Source organism: Sorex araneus, chromosome 5 (assembly GCF_027595985.1).
Source record: "Sorex araneus isolate mSorAra2 chromosome 5, mSorAra2.pri, whole genome shotgun sequence".
Lineage (NCBI taxonomy): Eukaryota > Metazoa > Chordata > Mammalia > Eulipotyphla > Soricidae > Sorex > Sorex araneus.
In genome coordinates this window covers 6,632,223-6,649,914 of record NC_073306.1, presented here as the reverse complement: position 1 = coordinate 6,649,914, position 17,692 = coordinate 6,632,223, and the positions used below count along the sequence as shown (strand labels likewise).

Below are 17,692 nucleotides of genomic sequence, written 5' to 3'. Positions count from 1 at the left end.
TGTGCATTAATCTATATCCCTCACCTTACACTAATTCCATAGTCTTATTTTCTGTACCTTTATGGTAATTTATATAGTCATGAAAGAAATGTGAATCTGTCAACTTTGTTCCTTATGAAAATTTCTTAAATTGTTCTGGGCTCCATTCTTTTCTATTTAAATTTTATAATCAGTTTATATATTTCTACAAAAACATAAGACTTCTAAAACTTTAATGAGAACTAAATTTTACCTGTATTGGTAGTTGGGGCAGAATGGGACATCTTAAAAATATTCCCGGTATACCACTCCTTTCCCACCCTCCCCCTGCCTCCATGGCAGACAATATTCCCCATACTCTCTCTCTACCTTTGGGCATTATGGCTTGCAACACTTCCAACACAGACACTGAGAGGTCATCATGTTTGTTCCATTATCTACCTTCAGTCATTGTGTGATTGTAAGCCAAACATGAAAGCTTGTAACTATCTCACGGTGATTCAATAAAATTCAAAAAATATACATTCAGTATTGCTATCCTTTAGCATAGTTTATTTAAACTATTTAAATTAAAATTTTCCTTTTTATGTGTTTTTTAGATTTCAAACATCAAGTCTTGAAATGTTGTTTATTTCATTCCAAGTATTTCATTGCCATTGTGTGTGGATGCAAATGATTTTTGTCACTCTATTCCTAACACAGATGCATAGCTCCAGCTTTTGGCTAGCTGTCAGCTAAAAACCATTGTGGTCACCAGTGCCTGCTGTCACTATTCATGTGACATTCTACATAGGTAGCTCACTCATAAAAGAATTTTGTTTATTCAAAACCAGCAACTGGGTAGAATGAGTCTTCTCATATTCAACAAAGTCATATAAAGTAATGTAATTATGGGAGTGATATTCCATTACGTTTGCTGCATTGCATCGGCAAGAAACAATCATCACTGAAGGTAGCACTGTAGCACTACTATCCTGTTGTTCATCGCTTTGGTCAAGCGGGCACCAGTAACATCTCCATTGTGAGACTGGTTGTTACTGTTTTTGGCATATCCAATATGCCATGGGTAGCTTGCCAGGCTCTGCCGTGTGGACGAGATACTCTCGGTTGCTTGCCAGGATCTTTGAGAGGGACGAAGGAATCAGACCCGGGTTGGCCGCGTGCAAGGCAAACACCCTACTCGCTGTGCTATACCTCCTTTTACAAAAATATAAACATCAGGAAATGGGGTCGTGTGGAAGCTGCCTGCTCATGTGTCTTCTATATCTGGTTCTCTAAAGCTCTTTGTTATCAATGAATGGATGTTAAATTATGTCCAGGGCATGGGGGTGTATCTTTACTTTAAAGCACCTGCCTTCTGTACATTAATCATAAATTTACCCTCTAACAGAAACAAACTAAACCTCGTGTTGACACAATGCCATGGCGTTTATTTTTTAGTCTAATCGAGGGTGAGTTGCAGTGATTAGATCTTTGAATGTAGACACAACTTTGTATTTCAGGGATAAAGTTTGCTTGGTATAAAATATTATTTTTCTAAAAAATTAATAGGCTCGCTGATTCTTCAACCTCATGTTCTCCCTTGAACACGTATCTCGCTTGCTTCTTGCCTCTATGTATCTTTGCTCGATTTTCCACTCTCATAAAGTCTGTTTCCTCTCTTAAACACACACTTCCTCTCCTCTCCTTTCACATTATTCTAAACTCTTTTTGATCAATAAAAACTATCTTGCTTTACACGAAAAAAGGGGAGAATTTTATTTTCTTAGATTTTATAAAGTATTTCCCCAAATATATTTATAAGGCAGAGTCTTTAAGAACTGCTAATTCTTATCTGGTTTGGTACCAGGATAAAACTGGCCATATGAAAGTTAAGAGAATGACCTCTTTTTAATTTCATAAGAAATATGTAGAATAATTTCTTCCTTGGGCATTAGTAGAATTTTCTAGTGCCACCAAACAGGCCTAGAGTTTACATTATGGGGAAAATTTTGTTGAGAATTTAATCCCTGTAATAGTAATAAGAATATTCAATTTCTAATTTATTCTTGAGTAATCTTTGGTAGGTCATATTTTTGAGGAATTTATATATATATATCACATAAGTTTTCAAATTTATAAATATCTAATTGTTTGTGATATTTCTTTGTTAGTCCTCTAATACCAGTAGATTCTCTAATGGTATCTTCTCTAATTCACTCTAATTCAACAGGGATAAAATGTGTCTTTGCTTCATTGATCAAAGATATGTCCATTTTATTGCTCTTTTAAAAAGCTCGATTTCAGTCCTATTGATTTCTTTGCTCTGTTTTTGTGCTCATTCTTTGGACACAATAAATCTACAAATCAAAAAGTTATGAAAACTCTGGGCTAAAAGAGTTATAGTTTTGGATGTCACTGTCTTATTTTTCTGTGTAAATCACAAATTAGAAATAGCACTACCCCAGTGAGAAAGCAACATTTAGCGAGAACCTACCATCCATGGCTTAGGTGTTTGGACACATTATTTCAACCTTCACAGAAACCTTATAAAGCAGTGAAAGGGGTGGTCAATATTATCTACTTTCTTACAAATGGAAGTCCTGAAAATAGCATTTGACTTCAAAATATTGAAGTATCTTTACTATATCTCCCTAAATCTAAGGAAGTAGTTTAATTGAGTCTAATTTTAAAGCCATCATTTTAAATTCTGAAGAATTTTGAAATCTCAAAAATAAGAAAATTGCTAATAATTGTGATCTACCTATCGGTGGATACAAAGATGATATATAGGGTGACCATGTGTCTCTGTCTTCTCCAGTCACCCCAGTTTACACCTCTTGATGGGAGATGACTACTAATAGTTCTTTTTTTTTGCTTTTTGGATCACACCCGGCAATACACAGGAGTTACTCCTAGCTCTGCACTCAGGAATTATTCCTGGCGGTGCTCAGGGGACCATATGGGATGCTGGGATTCGAGCCTGGGTTGGCCACGTGGAAGGCAGACGCCCTCCCCGCTGTGCTATCACTCCAGACCCAATAATTACATTTTTTAACTCTCAAAAATATCTTAGTTTGAATGATAGATATCCTGAATTATGCAGCAACATTGGAATATAATTATAAAATAAAAGGAGAAATCAGGACATAGATCTGTAATAATATTCAGATAATTAATTAGAAAAGATCACAAATTCATGAAATGATAGTTAAGAAGGGATATTATAGTAATATTTTTTCTTTTTTACTTTCCATGTGTTCTTTATATTGTATTAATTTAAAGTTTATAACAATGGAAATGTTTATTGACTTCTTAAGCACAACATCTAAAACCTAAAATTTAATCTGTTTTAACTGTTCTAAGAGAGGTCATTTGTGGTATATTTTCACTTAACTTCTAAGTAAATGCAATTATAAGAGAAAATTGTTGAAACAAGAATGTCTAAGTCATTTTTTTGTCTAGTCCAACAATAAAATTAGTATTAATGGAAGTATTTAGATTAGTAGTCTACTCAATACTCAGAGATCAGAATAAAAAAATCATAAAGTGAAAGTAATATAGTCATTCTCATTTAATGATGCTTGACTATGATGTAAATAATCATTCCAACAATTCTGAGAAGTGAAAATTAGTATAATCATGTAGTATCTATTAGAAGTTATAAAACTATACACAAAAATTGGTACAAAAAAGGTTGAATATATTCTTTAGGTACCAATTTCATATTATTAAATAATTTTTTCAAAGTATAATATTAGATTAATGAGATTAATAAATTCCTCATTCTCAAAGAAGTTATCATTTAATTGTAGTAATATAAAATGTTTAATACTTATAAAAAACATGATTGTCATAAGCATTATCCAAATCTATAAACAAGATTCTGTGAGAAAACTGAGAAAGACATTATGTTTGAGTCAAAGTGTAAAATCGTTATTTGATAAATTCTTGACGTGCATTGAAATTTTTAAAACTACACATGCTATTAAATGATATATGCTGTTCAATGCCCTTTAATATTACATTGAAAAATAGGTCTCAATGTAAAATGTCTACACGCATTTTCTGATAGCCATTCTGAAAAAAAAAGTCTCACTTTGTATTCTGGTTTTCATACGACTTATATCTTGCAGCCAGTTTTACAATTGGAATCTGAAGAATGTGATCAATTTTAAATCCTCAAAGAAGTTTTCCGGGCAAGAAGCCAGATTTTCTCAGCACAGGCTTTGCTGGAAAAGCAGCAATGAAGGGATATATTTTTGATGAAAGATGTAGTACAATGTAGTATCATTAGTGCATGCGTGTGCACAACGTCAATCATTAAAAGCTGGATAATTCAAAATGTCCCTGGAACTACTTTAGTAATTTTAAAGCCTTTTCACTTATTAACAGTTACAGTGCTAAAGTAAATGTCCAGAAGTTTAGCATTCTTCTCCTCTTACACATATAATCTTCCCGTTTAAAAAGTCATGAGTGATTTCTTCTGTTTAATAACTATAGAAACCAAAAGGCTGTTAAAATAAAGCAGTAGTTAAATTTGGATTAAGAGCTATTGACCATCCGTACCATGATCATAGAAGCTATGATATAAATTCTAATGTACTATAATGAAGAAAAACATAAAGTAAAACAATGATTCTCAGGATTTTTTCATGAGATAAAGTTCAAAATTTGAATCAAGTGCTCAGTACTTCCTAATTCCTGTCCCAATGGGACTTGTGAGACTTATTGTTATTGTTTTTGGCCCTATGTCACTGTCACTGTCATCCCGTTGCTCATTGATATGCTCGAGCGAGCACCAGTAATGTCTCCATTGTGAGACTTGTTGTTACTGTTTTTGGTATATCGAATATGCCATGGGTAGCTTGCCAGGCTCTGCCATTTGGGCGAGATGCTCTCGGTAGCTTGCCGGGCTCTCTGAGAGGGGCAAAGGAATCGAACCCAGGTCGGCCGCATGCAAGGCAAATGCCCTACTCACTACGCTATCACTCCATCCCAAAATTATACTTATCAAAAATTTTTTTTTCTTTTGGGGTCACACTCGACGATGCACATGGGTTACTCATGGCTTATGCTCTCAGGAATTACTCCTGGCAGTGGCCCTATGATATTCTCAAATTTTAATACTTTCTTACATCAAATGTTATCTCTTAAGAGCTGGGAAGATAGTACAAGGGTTAAGGTTTGCCTTAGTCCACCCCAGTTCAATCCTGGCACCATTCATACATGGTTCCCAAGTACCATGGGTCACTCAGCAGAGTCAGTAGTCCCCGGGGACCACTGGATACGGCTCAAACTTTTCCACAAACATTACCTTTTGAACTCATGTTTTGTCATCCATCAGTAAATTCTTATTTTATTTATTGTTTTTGTCACTATGATGATAGCCACAGTGCTTGGAGGCCAGCAGAGCACCCCCTGAGGGAGATATGCAACATATGAACTTGACCACTTAAGACATATGCCTGGCCTCTGGGTTGAATTCTAGACTACACATTATAAAACCTTTCCTTCTTCATTTGCCTGTTATACTTTTTTTCCTACTTTGATGAAATCTACCTCTTCTTATGACTAAAGTTATAAAAACATCCCATTTGAAACCCTATCCAAGGAATTCAACTCCAAAATATGAATTTAGAACAAAGTATTTTGAGCAAAACATGATCAGCAGAGAGTTGATATCCCAAGTGACTATAGAGAATTCTTAATAATTCATATAAAATATTATATTTAGTTTGAATTCTCAGAAGATGGAGGAAAAAATGCACTCAAAGCTTTCAAGATACAGTCTCAGAAAATAGTTATTGAGTGAATGTTTTGAAGCTATTTACTTGTGTGACTCTCTAGACCTGGGGAATTCTGGAAAATAAAGTAAAATACATATCACAGAGTTTTGAGAAACGCAGTAAGTGATATTTATAACTGCTTTGTCAGTTAAGGACTGTTCCTGAGGAACATTAGTTTCTTATAATCAGAAATCTTTTGGAGACCAAGGTATATATTCAAAATATAGACAGAAGCAATGTTTGTAATAGAGAGCAAACATCTATGGTTAACAGTAATCAGCCTTACTGTTCTTTCTAAAGAGAAGTGTAGTATATTCAGACAACATGATTCTACTATAATAATCAGTCATCTATTATGATGACAGCAAAATGGATGAATTTCACATATTGTGTTTATTTAAAAAGTCAATGAAAGACACTTATAGTGTGATTTTATTTACATATTTGTTAAAAACACATTTTTTGAGAAACACGACCTTTTTGTTCAAATAGATGTAGCTAAAGTAGCACTGTAGCACTGTCATCCTGTTGTTCATCGATTTGCTCAAGCGGGCACCAGTAACATCTCCATTGGGAGACTTGTTATTACTGGTTTTGGCATATCGAATACTCCATGGGTAGCTTGCCAGGCTCTGCTGTGTGGGTGGGATACTCTCGGTAGCTTGCTGGGCTCTCCGAGAGGGACAGAAGAATCAAACCTGGGTGGGCCACATGCAAGGCAAACACCCTACCTGCTGTGCTATCGCTCCAGTCTGTAGCTAAAGTATTTTCTTAAATCATAATATTAGACATCACTCAGGAATTTGATGGAATAGAAAGATATAGTCCAAGAGGGGAACCGAACAGGTACTTAAAGGCTCTGATTCTGTTTGTAAACTATTGTGGGTGCACATTTTCTTATATGTATTAGACATTCGTAGTCAAAGATTGGACAGAAGAAGAAAAAACATGGGCTGAAGTACAGACACAGTGTCCGAGGAGTAGGAAAAGGAGGAATCAGGGTATAGTTGACATCAAGAAAGAACAAAAGCACAAAGATGGCATCTGGCGCTAAGAACTCTGGGATACAAAATTAATGCAGTCAACAGACTTAGGAATGAAAGGGTGGCGAAGGCATTGTTAAGTGCAGTTTTAGCTGTAGAACGGGGTGGCTTCCAGAAAGCAATGGTTTGAGGAGGCGTGAAGATAACAGTGTAGTAGAGGTCACTCTTTATTTTAATTTTATTTTTTGTAAGACTCACCGGCGAAGTGGTAGCTACGTCCCTAGAAAGAAAGTTGTTTCATGAAGCACTGGCCACTTACAGCAAAGGCTTTATTTTTGTACAGAAAATGGTAAGCATGCTTTTGCCCGTTGCCCACTTGAAATTGGTTTGGGGACATTGTTGACCTAAAGAGAATATGAGAATCTGGGTGGCTGGCCCAGTGTTCTCACAGAAGAGGGTTCCTTTTGCCTCTGAGCGCTGAAATGCAGCATTTGTTGCAGGGCGGGGTGGGGGGAGGTCGGGGGATGATTGGCCTGTGGGGAGAAGGGGGACATACATTACTTGGGCATGGCAGTGGTATGGCTTGTATTTGTCTTCATTAAAAAGGCATGATTTAGGTTTGATTAGAATAAATAGAACCTAGGCCTCTGCTTGGTAATTTACACAGCTTATGCATGTATGTCGGACTGCAGCGATAGCACAGCGGGTAGGGCATTTGCCTTGCACACGGCCAACCTGGGTTCGATTCCTCCATCCCTCACTAAGAGCCCGGCAAGCTACCGAGAGTATCCCGCCCGCACAGCAGAGCCTGGCAAGCTACCCGTGGTGTATTTTATATGCCAAAACCAGTAACAAGTCTCCCAATGGAGATGTTACTGGTGCCTACTCGAGCAACTCGATGAACAACGAGACAACAGTGCAGACAGTGCAGTGCAGTGCGTCGAACTGGCAATACTGGGGACTATCAAGGTAACATGCAGTGGTTCTGGCAAGTTAAGCGCATGCAGTGCCAAGGATCAAGCTAAACACAGTGGATATGCTAGAATTGTGTCCTACTTACCTAAAAACAGCTCCCTGGGCTAGCTCTTTAAATAATTTTGTCATTCAATGCAAAGAGGGGGAAGACAAATTTAGAAGCATTTTCTAAATGACTATAGATTGTGTAGGTCATAGATAATGGTATTAAAATATGTTGGAGATGGGGCTGGAGCAATAGCACAACAGGAAGGGCATTTGTCTTGCATGCGGCCGACCCGGGTTCGATTCCCAGCATCCCATATGGTGCCCTGAGCACCACCAGGAGTGATTCCTGAGTGCATGAGCCAGGAGTAACCCCTGTGCATCGCCGGGTGTGACCCAAAAACCAAAAGAAAAAAAATATGTTGGAAGAATTTAATCACAGAAAAAATTCAATATCCCTTCTAAGAAAATGTTTCCTGGAAAAGTCCTTGTATTGAGTCATTTTCATGAAAAAAGATTTAAATATTTCAAATACTTTGTCTGACTTGTAGAATTTCCAGAGAATTTATTTTTTTTCCAATTCTTTTTATGCGCCTTAAAACCTTTTGTGGTCTAATTGTTGTTTCAATATTCTTACTCATCTTTAGTGAATATGAATTAGACCAAACTGAATTAGAATGCACAGTTACACAGAACCTTCACTAAAGAAATGATCAGTTAAGGGGACATAAAAAATATCCCCCATTTTTCACGTTGGACAACTTTAATCACCACTATGATGAACTATGAACAACTTTTAATGAGTTGGAGAAATAGTGAGGAGACCCAGCTCTTGCTTGAATATGTATGTGAGCATTCTATAGAAAAAGAACATGCTATTGAAAATTACAAAGCATGGGATACAATTTGAAATTCCCATAAGAAGTACCTCACCATTGCGCCTAAGTTTAGGGCAACACTAAGAGATGATATTGCGGACTTTGGCAGACATAAATCTCAGCTCTGGTGGTGGACGAGTGCCATTTATTTTAATAACAGGCAAAATTTTCAAGCTGTAACAACATGCTCAATAAATTCTTCCATTACTGTGATACCGAAGGAACTGTTGGAAAATGTATTACACTTCTATTTTTTCTCCTCAGAGATACATATTTTTGTTCTGTTTCTATGGCAACATCTATGCACTGACTAACCCTTTTACTCCTTTTTAGACTCCCCGATGGCTTCACACAGCTTCTAAACCTGACTCAGCTCTACCTGAATGACGCCTTTCTTGAATTTCTTCCAGCCAATTTTGGAAGGTAAGAATAGGAAATGTGAATGATGCAATTTTGTTTGGTTTTCAGGTAAGTACTTTACCAGTCCCATTAGGTGAAGTTATAAAAGTCACTACTATAATTTAAACGAGGCCTCATTTTAATTTAACAAATGAGATAGTATTAATTAATGAACCATTTGGGGAGTAAAATTAGGTCTATAATAATAATAATAATAGCCATCATTATTATTATTTAGCATTAATAAAATGAATTCTAGTATATTTAAGGGTTAAATATAAAAAAATAAGGAATGATCTTGGAAAAAACTGTATAAGTATTTAGTGACTTAGGCTGGAAAATACTTTTATAGCACAGAAGCAAAAGAAAATGTTATAATTAGATAGATTTGACTAAATGACTATTATTAAAATAGCATCAAAAATATCTATATAATTGAATAAAATAGTAATATGGGAAAATATTTTCAGTACATATATAGAAGGTAAATTGTATCCTTATCACATCAAGATTTCTTACAGATGTATATGAAGCTAAAGATTTCAACAGCAGCTAAAAAGGGGTAGATGATACATACAAGAATTCATAATAAAAGTTGGAGGTTGAAGATACAGGTGTTGGAACATAGTCTAACTAAACCCCAATCATGAGCAACTCTAAAAATGTATTTTATGGTGATTCAATTAAAAAAAGGAAAAAGAAAGAAAGAAAACTTGTAAGTTGACAATAAACCAAGAAAATGTGTTTACTCTCTCACATAATTAAAAACAACAAATTGAGGGGTAAAAGAGAAAGTAGAGAGAGTAAGGAACTTTCCTTGTACATGACCAACCCCATCTTTTCTCCAGCACCACATATGGTCCCCTGAACACCACCAGCAGTGACTCCTGAGTACAGGGACAGGAGTAATTCCTGAGCACAGTGGATGTGACCCCAAAACAAACAAAAATAAGTAATTTAAAATTAAAATGACGGTAAAGGATTTTTGTCTCTCAGACATCAAGAGTATGAGGTAAATACACACTGCTGGAATTGTATAATGTTACGAACTCAATGAAAGCTGATGTGCTTTAGAATGTTAGAACACATTTACCAGCATCAATCTATAATCTATTTCTAGAAATGTATATGCCATCATCAGGGTTTATGAATAAGTTTATTTATTGCCTCCGTTTACAATGTGAATAAGAGGTAGCTATGTCTTCCTTCTTTTTTCTTTTGTTTTTAACCACACCTGGCTCTGCTCAGGGTTTATTCCTGGTTCCATGCTCAGGGATCACTCCTAGGGGCGTTCATCGGACCATCATACCCACTCTACTATCTCTCTGGCCCAGCAGCTATAGATTTCTAAGAGATTGATTAAATACGTTATGGTGCAACCACATGACAATACTGCATATCAATTTATAATTTTGTTTAATGAGTTTTTAATTCCTATGATTAAATTATGTTTCAAAACTCATTAGAACAAAATACATTAAAACAAAATACACTGTACTTCCCATATTGATCCAAAAACTCATGAAGTAGAAGGTCTTTTAAAATCATTTTTATTGGCCTATTTGGATTTACAGTTCTTCAATCATACTCTTCGTGAATACATCATCTGATACCACATGCAGCGTCAGAGGCAGCTTCCCTACACCAGTGCCCAAAGATCCCTCCCAGCTGCTTCTCTCTAAGCCCCGTTCTACAGAAACATCTTCAGTTACAATGTGAAATCAAAGCTATTTTTATCTTTACATCTTTTAATGGCTTCCAGGTGCTCTGCTCTGAACTATTTTTTATTTCAGTCTTATTGAAATATAATTGACACACAATACCAAGAGTTTACGGCGTAATGATTTGTTTTACACAAATTGAAAAATAATTGCCATGTTAAGTTTAATTCATAATCATTAGTTCATATAATTACAAAAATACAGAAAGGGTTACTACCTTAAAAGTCCTTTTAGAATCTATTCTCTGAGCAACTTTCAAATATATCACCTCGCTGTTTTATTATATACATTATATCCTCAGAACTAATCCTCTAATTAGAAGTTTGTGCTTATAACTTCCCTCATCTAGTTTCTCTACTCCCCCACCATGCTTCTTTGTTACCTGAAAATTCTATCTCCTTTTCTCTGGGGTTATCTTTTTCTTATATTTAACATACAGGTTCAAGTGGCATAATACAATATTTGTCTTTCTCTAACTAATTTCACTTAACATAATATCCTCAAGGTTCAACCATTAACAGACATCCAAATAACAGAATATCCTTCTTAAGGCTGAATATTTTCCACTGGGTATATACCATATCTTCTTCATATACTTACCTGTCACCAGACACTTAGGGTTTCAGGCTTTTTTTTATTTCAAAACTGTGAAATGATTAGAAATATGTCTTAAAAGTTAAGGCATTTTAAGTTGATTGTCAAAGTAATCTAATTGGTAATCTTTCTAAGTGATAATATGTGACATTGTTAAAATAACAAACCAAGTATCACTTGACATCTATCTGTTGGCAAAAGTTAGAGTAGGACATCAAGAACTCAGTGGGATTATGTCACTGAACCAGTAGCAATCAACATTTGCATACAGAGAACATCATCATTTTCCAAATTCTTGTAGATCTTGAAATCCCAACTCAAAAAAAAACATATATTTGCACAGTTTTTAAAACTTACAGAAATATAAAATAGTGTTGCCTAGTTTCTAAAGCAATTAGTACATTAACTTTCTTTAATATAGATTCATGTTGTCTTTTGGATTCTAACCCTCAAATAAATGCATTATCAAATCAAAAATTATTTCATTAGCATCCCAGGGCACATTTTGCTTTTAATTTTTTTTATTAGTTCTCTTTCAGTAGTCCTAATGTAAAGGAAGAGAACTTGGCAAACAAAACTTAACATACAAACCCAGACCATTGGTAACTGAAGTTCAATTTTGTATGAATTATCTGCCAAAATATGTTTTATTGTAAAATTATACAGTGAAAGGATTTTCAACCTTCAACTGGTCAGTCTAACAAAAATGCTGCTTAAAATGTCTTCCAGCTTTCAAGGTATGGTGCCCTTAGAGTCAAATATAAGTTACAGGAGCCAGAGAGTTAATACTAGTTTTAAGATGCTTTTCCACCAAAATCTGACCTTCGGCATTACATAGTATCAGAAAAAAGCATCACCAGGCACAACTCTGGGATGTCCTTGTACCCACTACCCCACCTAGCACCACCAGGATGGCCCAGATTCCTGGAACCACCTAGCCATAACACTAGACCCTTGCATAGAACTGTGCACCCATTTGACTAGAAATCACCAAAAGTGTCCATCAGGTTTCCTGATCACCACTTAGGTGATCCACCCCCAAACACCTCACTCCTACAAAATAAAAGACTTTCGGAGTATCTTCATAGGTACAACTTTTGAAAAGATTTAATACAATTAAAAGTTTACAAAATCACTTTTGCTAGTGATACTTCTGTGCTCTGAAGAACTAAATTAATTTATGGTATGTAGAGATTTGAGTTAAAGGTTAAAGCTACAGGATTAAATGAGGTTGTAAACTTCATAGAAATTTATAGAAAAAGAAAAGAAAAACTTATGAAAAGTTATAAAGTATTTCTAAAAGATCGGTAGAGAAGTATTTCTGAGAAATAGACATTTAAGTAAGAAACAAAGAGATATAATATATCATAGCGTTTTCCCATTGTGACATTAGTGAAAATAATCACTAATATCTCATACTAAAATTTCTGATATTCCAGGAATCATATTTTTCATGTTTATCATTGAAGATGAAAATTCTCAGTATTTGGGCACTGTTATCTCATATTTATTATGGATGACGAAACTGACGTTAGGAAGCACCTATGTGTTCACTAAGATAGAATAGGAAATATTTTGGATCTCCCTTCATGCCCATGTATCCAGTCAAGAATCTTAAACCTAAATAATTACAGTATAAATTAATTTTTAAACAAATTTATTTATTATCTTTCAGCAAAGTTTGCCAAGATCAAGTGAGCATAGGCCAGGTAGTTAGTAGAAAATCAGTAATTTGTTGAATACATACAATGGAGTAACAATGAATATATTTTCATAAGAGATGAAATGAGGATGGCATGGATTTAACTATATGTTTGAAGGATGTTTATTTTTACAAGAGTGGAATTTTTTACAGTCCAATATTGATGCAAGCACAATTGCTTTGTATGATTGCATAAAATCCATAATAGTGGCTAATATTTGGGCATTGTTAAATAAGATAGGATAATTTTATTATAAGAATGATGTTCCATATAATATATTAAGAGGAAATATTTACATTTATTCCTATAGACTTGTCAAATTACGGATCTTGGAGCTGAGAGAAAACCACTTGAAAACTCTACCAAAGTAAGTCACTGTGTATTTCTAGATTTTGAATTATGGTTTTTATACTGGCATGAAAATGTGATTTTTTACTACACTATTTTTATCGACTTTGTTTGTGTACAATTTTTTCCTAGAGTTTAAAAAGTATACTAGACTATGAGATTCATATTAGATCTGAATATTTTTGTCTTTTAAAATCATATCCTTACAAGAAAAGGTAGGGAGAGCCTAAGGGTCGTTTACTCACTGAGCAGAGACCTTGGAAAATTAGTGCAATGAAATTAACAAAATTGATATTTAAGGGTTAAAACAAAAAGGTTGTTGAATACTTTACATTAATTCAAGGATTTTTTTTATATTTTTCACTTTTTAAGTCAAGAATATCTAAATTATGCAAGTGATCGCCAATTTTTATAGAGGTTGTAAAGTTGCTTGGTAGGAAAGTTATGCATTATTCCCGACTGTTCCTTTTTATTTATCTATTGAGAATTTGATGTGTATACCCCATTTCACTGATAATTGTCACAGATTTTGTTCCAAATTTTTTTGCAAAAAAAATGGAGTACCATCATTATGTGTAGCTTTTTTGTTTAAAGTGCCAGTGTAACTTAAAAAATGGGTTATAATGGTTGTGTATTGATAGTGATTATGCCATGAAATAGGAAAAAATGCACTGTTTATTTCTTTAGAAATCAATATAACATTTTATGCATTGTTTCATTGAATTAGATATTTTTTCAACATTCCTTGCCTTATTTATGTCAAATAATAGGAGTTTGTGTTTGTTTTGAAAGAAAAAAATGATAGGCAGTTTTTTAACAATAGTAAGCAAATATTACTTTTATATATTTACTAGTAATATCCCAAGTATTATGCTTCTATTATTATCCTCTTGTAATATTGAAGAATGCTTTGAATTCTGTGACTAACTTCCCAAATATTATCTTTAGAATTTAGATAACTTTTCTCTGTTAGACCAGAACTTAATTTTTTTAAGTTCTTTTTCTAGAGTGAAATGCTTTTTTTTAAACCAATATGTAAGCAAAACACTTTCAAATACATATTACATCTTTAAAAATTCCATAGTTTATTAAACATGATGACCTCTCAGTGTCTATGCTGCAAGCCATAATGCCCAAAAGTAGAGAGAGAGTATGGGGAATATTGTCTGCCATGGAGGCAGGGGGAGGGTGGGAAAGGGAGGGCATACCTGGGGTATCAGTGGTGGGGAATGTGCACTGGTGGAGGGATGGGTGTTTGATCATTGTGAGATTGTAACCCAAACATGAAAGCTTGTAACTATCTCACAGTGATTCAATAAAATTTTTTAAAAATTCCATAGTTCATTATTTAAGACTTTAAAAAATGACTTGAATTCCATGTAAATATATGAGAGGTCTTCATATCTTTAGACCCTCATTTTGATGGTCTTTCTCAGGCCACAGCATTAGCTCGTTGTAAGTCAAGTCACTGAAAGAGTAACTGTCTCCCCTCATTTGTATACCAAAATGTTAGTTAAAGAGAAAATATGAAGCAAATGGAGGAAAATCCATTTCCCTCTACTTTCAAGGAATGACTTTGACTTAAAATATAGAATAAATCCGAAATAGGTGGTCAGGTTTTGTCTATATATTCTAAATTAAAAAAATCATTATAAATGAAAGCTTGATTAATGAGATGGACTTTATGAGAAACTTAGTGAAAATTTTAGAGTAATCAGTAGGAGTGCTCATAATTGGTACCTGTGTATCCTGTTGGCTTGGAAACCGTGCCAGTATTGAACAGAATTAAAATAAGTTAAATTTTCACTGAACATGTTTGGCATAAGAAAAACACTATAAAAATCGCCTTGGGTTTCCCTGGCAGGCTGTTTAGCATGTAAAGCTTGTATATCTTGATACAGATTTTAACCTTCAAAAACATGTGTAGGACTTAAAGATACACAGCAAGGAAGCAGCAACTTTCAATGAAAAGAAACCGTTTTACATCCCATGATGTTATTTTTCCGCACAAAAGAATCGCTTCTTCATTATATTTCTTGAGGGGTGCTGGGAAAGCTGAAACACCACCTGGGGCCCTTGACTATTTCTCTATCTTGAATTCTCTGACCACAAATCATTGCATGGCTAGATCTTCCTTAAGATTGATGTGCTTCGCTCTTCAGATGTGATCTCAGAGGCTGTTCCTCATCACATCACCAAATTGTTTGCTCTAAGTCTGAATACCATTTCACTGCTCCACTTGACTTCCTTCATTGCACTTATGGTTCTCTGAATTATTTGGACTCTTGGCTTACTCAGATACGATCTCCTCAGGGAAACATATTCCAAGATGGTGAGCTTTTGTTCTTTCTCTGCTTTGGGCACTGCTGAATTTCCCGTGCCTAAAACCGTGCCTGTCACACGGTGAGAACTCAATAAATAAACTAGAAATCTGATCTACTGATTCACAGTGAGAAATACTTGCAGCATGACCGAAACGTTTTGTATCACTTTATAGCGTTTTTTTTAGAAATCGATAGAGGATACCAAATATTAGGATTGGTTGAGTGTTTTGTGAGCATGATAGAAGCAGATAGAGACAAATGACTTGGGTTTTATCAAAACTGATAGGCAAAACTTGAATTTATAAACCTACATATGCCCTTGTATTGTCACACACACAATCGCACACACACACACACACACACACACACCACAGCAACTCAAATGGTTTCAAGTTATCCATAATAGGTAAGGCATGACATAGAACAAAAATAATTTCAAATTCAGGAAATCAATATGAATACCAATTAAAAAACTCAATGAAATATGTTTTTGTTTTTTATTAAAATATAATACACTATGTGAAGAAACTATGTGTAATGAGGCAAAATTTAAGGGGTAAGGCAAATTTTAAACATAAATTTTAGGGACTATTTTTATGGAGGTAACAACAGCAATTAAGTGTTTAGTAATGATGATGAGCTTTCTCTTTACAACTTCTGTTTTTGTATTTAATTTTCCTAATACCTTAATTTAAATTTGCCTTATATTTTGCCTTGACTGGAGCCATAGCACAGCGTGTAGGGTGTTTGCCTTGCACGTGGCCGACCCAGGTTTGATTCCTCTGTCCCTCTCAGAGAGCCTGGCAAGTTACTGATAGTATTTTGCCCGCACGGCAGACCCTGGCAAGTTACTCGTGGTACCCATGGCATATTCGATATGCCAAAACCAGTAACAAGCCTCACAATGGAGAAGTTACTGGTGCCCGCTCGAGTAAATCGATGAGCAACGGGATGACAGTGATACAGTGACAGTGATATATTTTGCCTTACATTCTAATGCTCGGTCAATTAATGATTAAGATTACGACTGAACTTTTTTCAACCTGAATTTAAATATAATATTACATTACTATCTTTGATGGTTCAAAACATCTGAAATACTTGGAAGTAAAGGAAACACATATTGAGCTGATATTAATGGCTCTATTTGCCTTGACTTTTCAATGAGGAAATGATGAAGTGTGATTTCTCAATCTGCTGTTCTCAGACATTGAGAATACATATGTGTTCCAAACACATATGTTTCAAGCATATGTCAGCAATATTGCTGGGGCTGTATCATTAAAGAGGAAAAAGACCAGTGAGAATATCACAATGTAAAAAATGGTTGGCTTTGGTGGTTAAGGAGCTCTAGAATTTAGAAGAAGAGATTCAGAGTGGAAAAATGCTAAGTTTGAAGTTGTACTTATTTCTTTTGAATTTTAAACCTCTCTGAGAAGTGGGGGGGAAAAGCAATGGTATCCTAGAATTAAATAGTTTCCACTATAATTGTTTCCATTTGTGATTTGCCACATTTTTATTTCTTCTAGAAGTAGATTATTTGATTTTTATGGAAATTAAGCTACCTCAAAACACCAACAACTCAAATCGAGAAAAGAATACTCAAAAAGAGCTTGTCAAAGGACCATTTTAATCATGTAACTGTTTCTAATAGATACATTTTTGGAAGGTATTAGATTGAGCAAATTTTCTTTTCACTAGTTAATAAGATTGTATTTTACTATCATATGTATATGTTTTTAACTTTCCATAAGAAAAAAATCAGGGAATAAAAATATAAGGAAAATTTTTCCTAAGTTTATGCTTGACTGATTCTTTAAAACTACTAAACCTTGTATTCTTGATAACTAACAATATACATGAATTTCATTTATTTACATGGTAAAAATTTACATAATTTTGTTATTTGATTATTTACATGCCTTTACTCTCTGTGCACTAGTTCTGTTATTAAGTGATACCCTATCCCCAAAAATAAAACTTTATATATTCGACATGTACCTCTTTTTGTAAAGCACCCACAAAACCCAAAGAA

The 17,692-nt window shown here is 34.6% G+C and overlaps 1 protein-coding gene across 13 annotated transcripts in view; it reads left to right on the top strand.

Annotated features, from left to right (window-relative positions):
- The window catches only part of LRRC7 (leucine rich repeat containing 7), a 625,380-nt gene that overhangs the window by 299,508 nt on the left and 308,180 nt on the right, over positions 1 to 17,692 (top strand). For all 13 annotated transcript variants that reach the window (XR_008630218.1, XR_008630219.1, XR_008630221.1 and 10 more), the window contains exons 6-7: positions 8,902 to 8,991; positions 13,296 to 13,352. Coding sequence is in view for 9 of the 13 variants with exons in the window: in XM_055138674.1 (XP_054994649.1) it covers positions 8,902 to 8,991; positions 13,296 to 13,352 (147 nt within the window). In the remaining 4 variants the exon portion in view is untranslated. The remainder of the gene's footprint in view (positions 1 to 8,901; positions 8,992 to 13,295; positions 13,353 to 17,692) is intronic.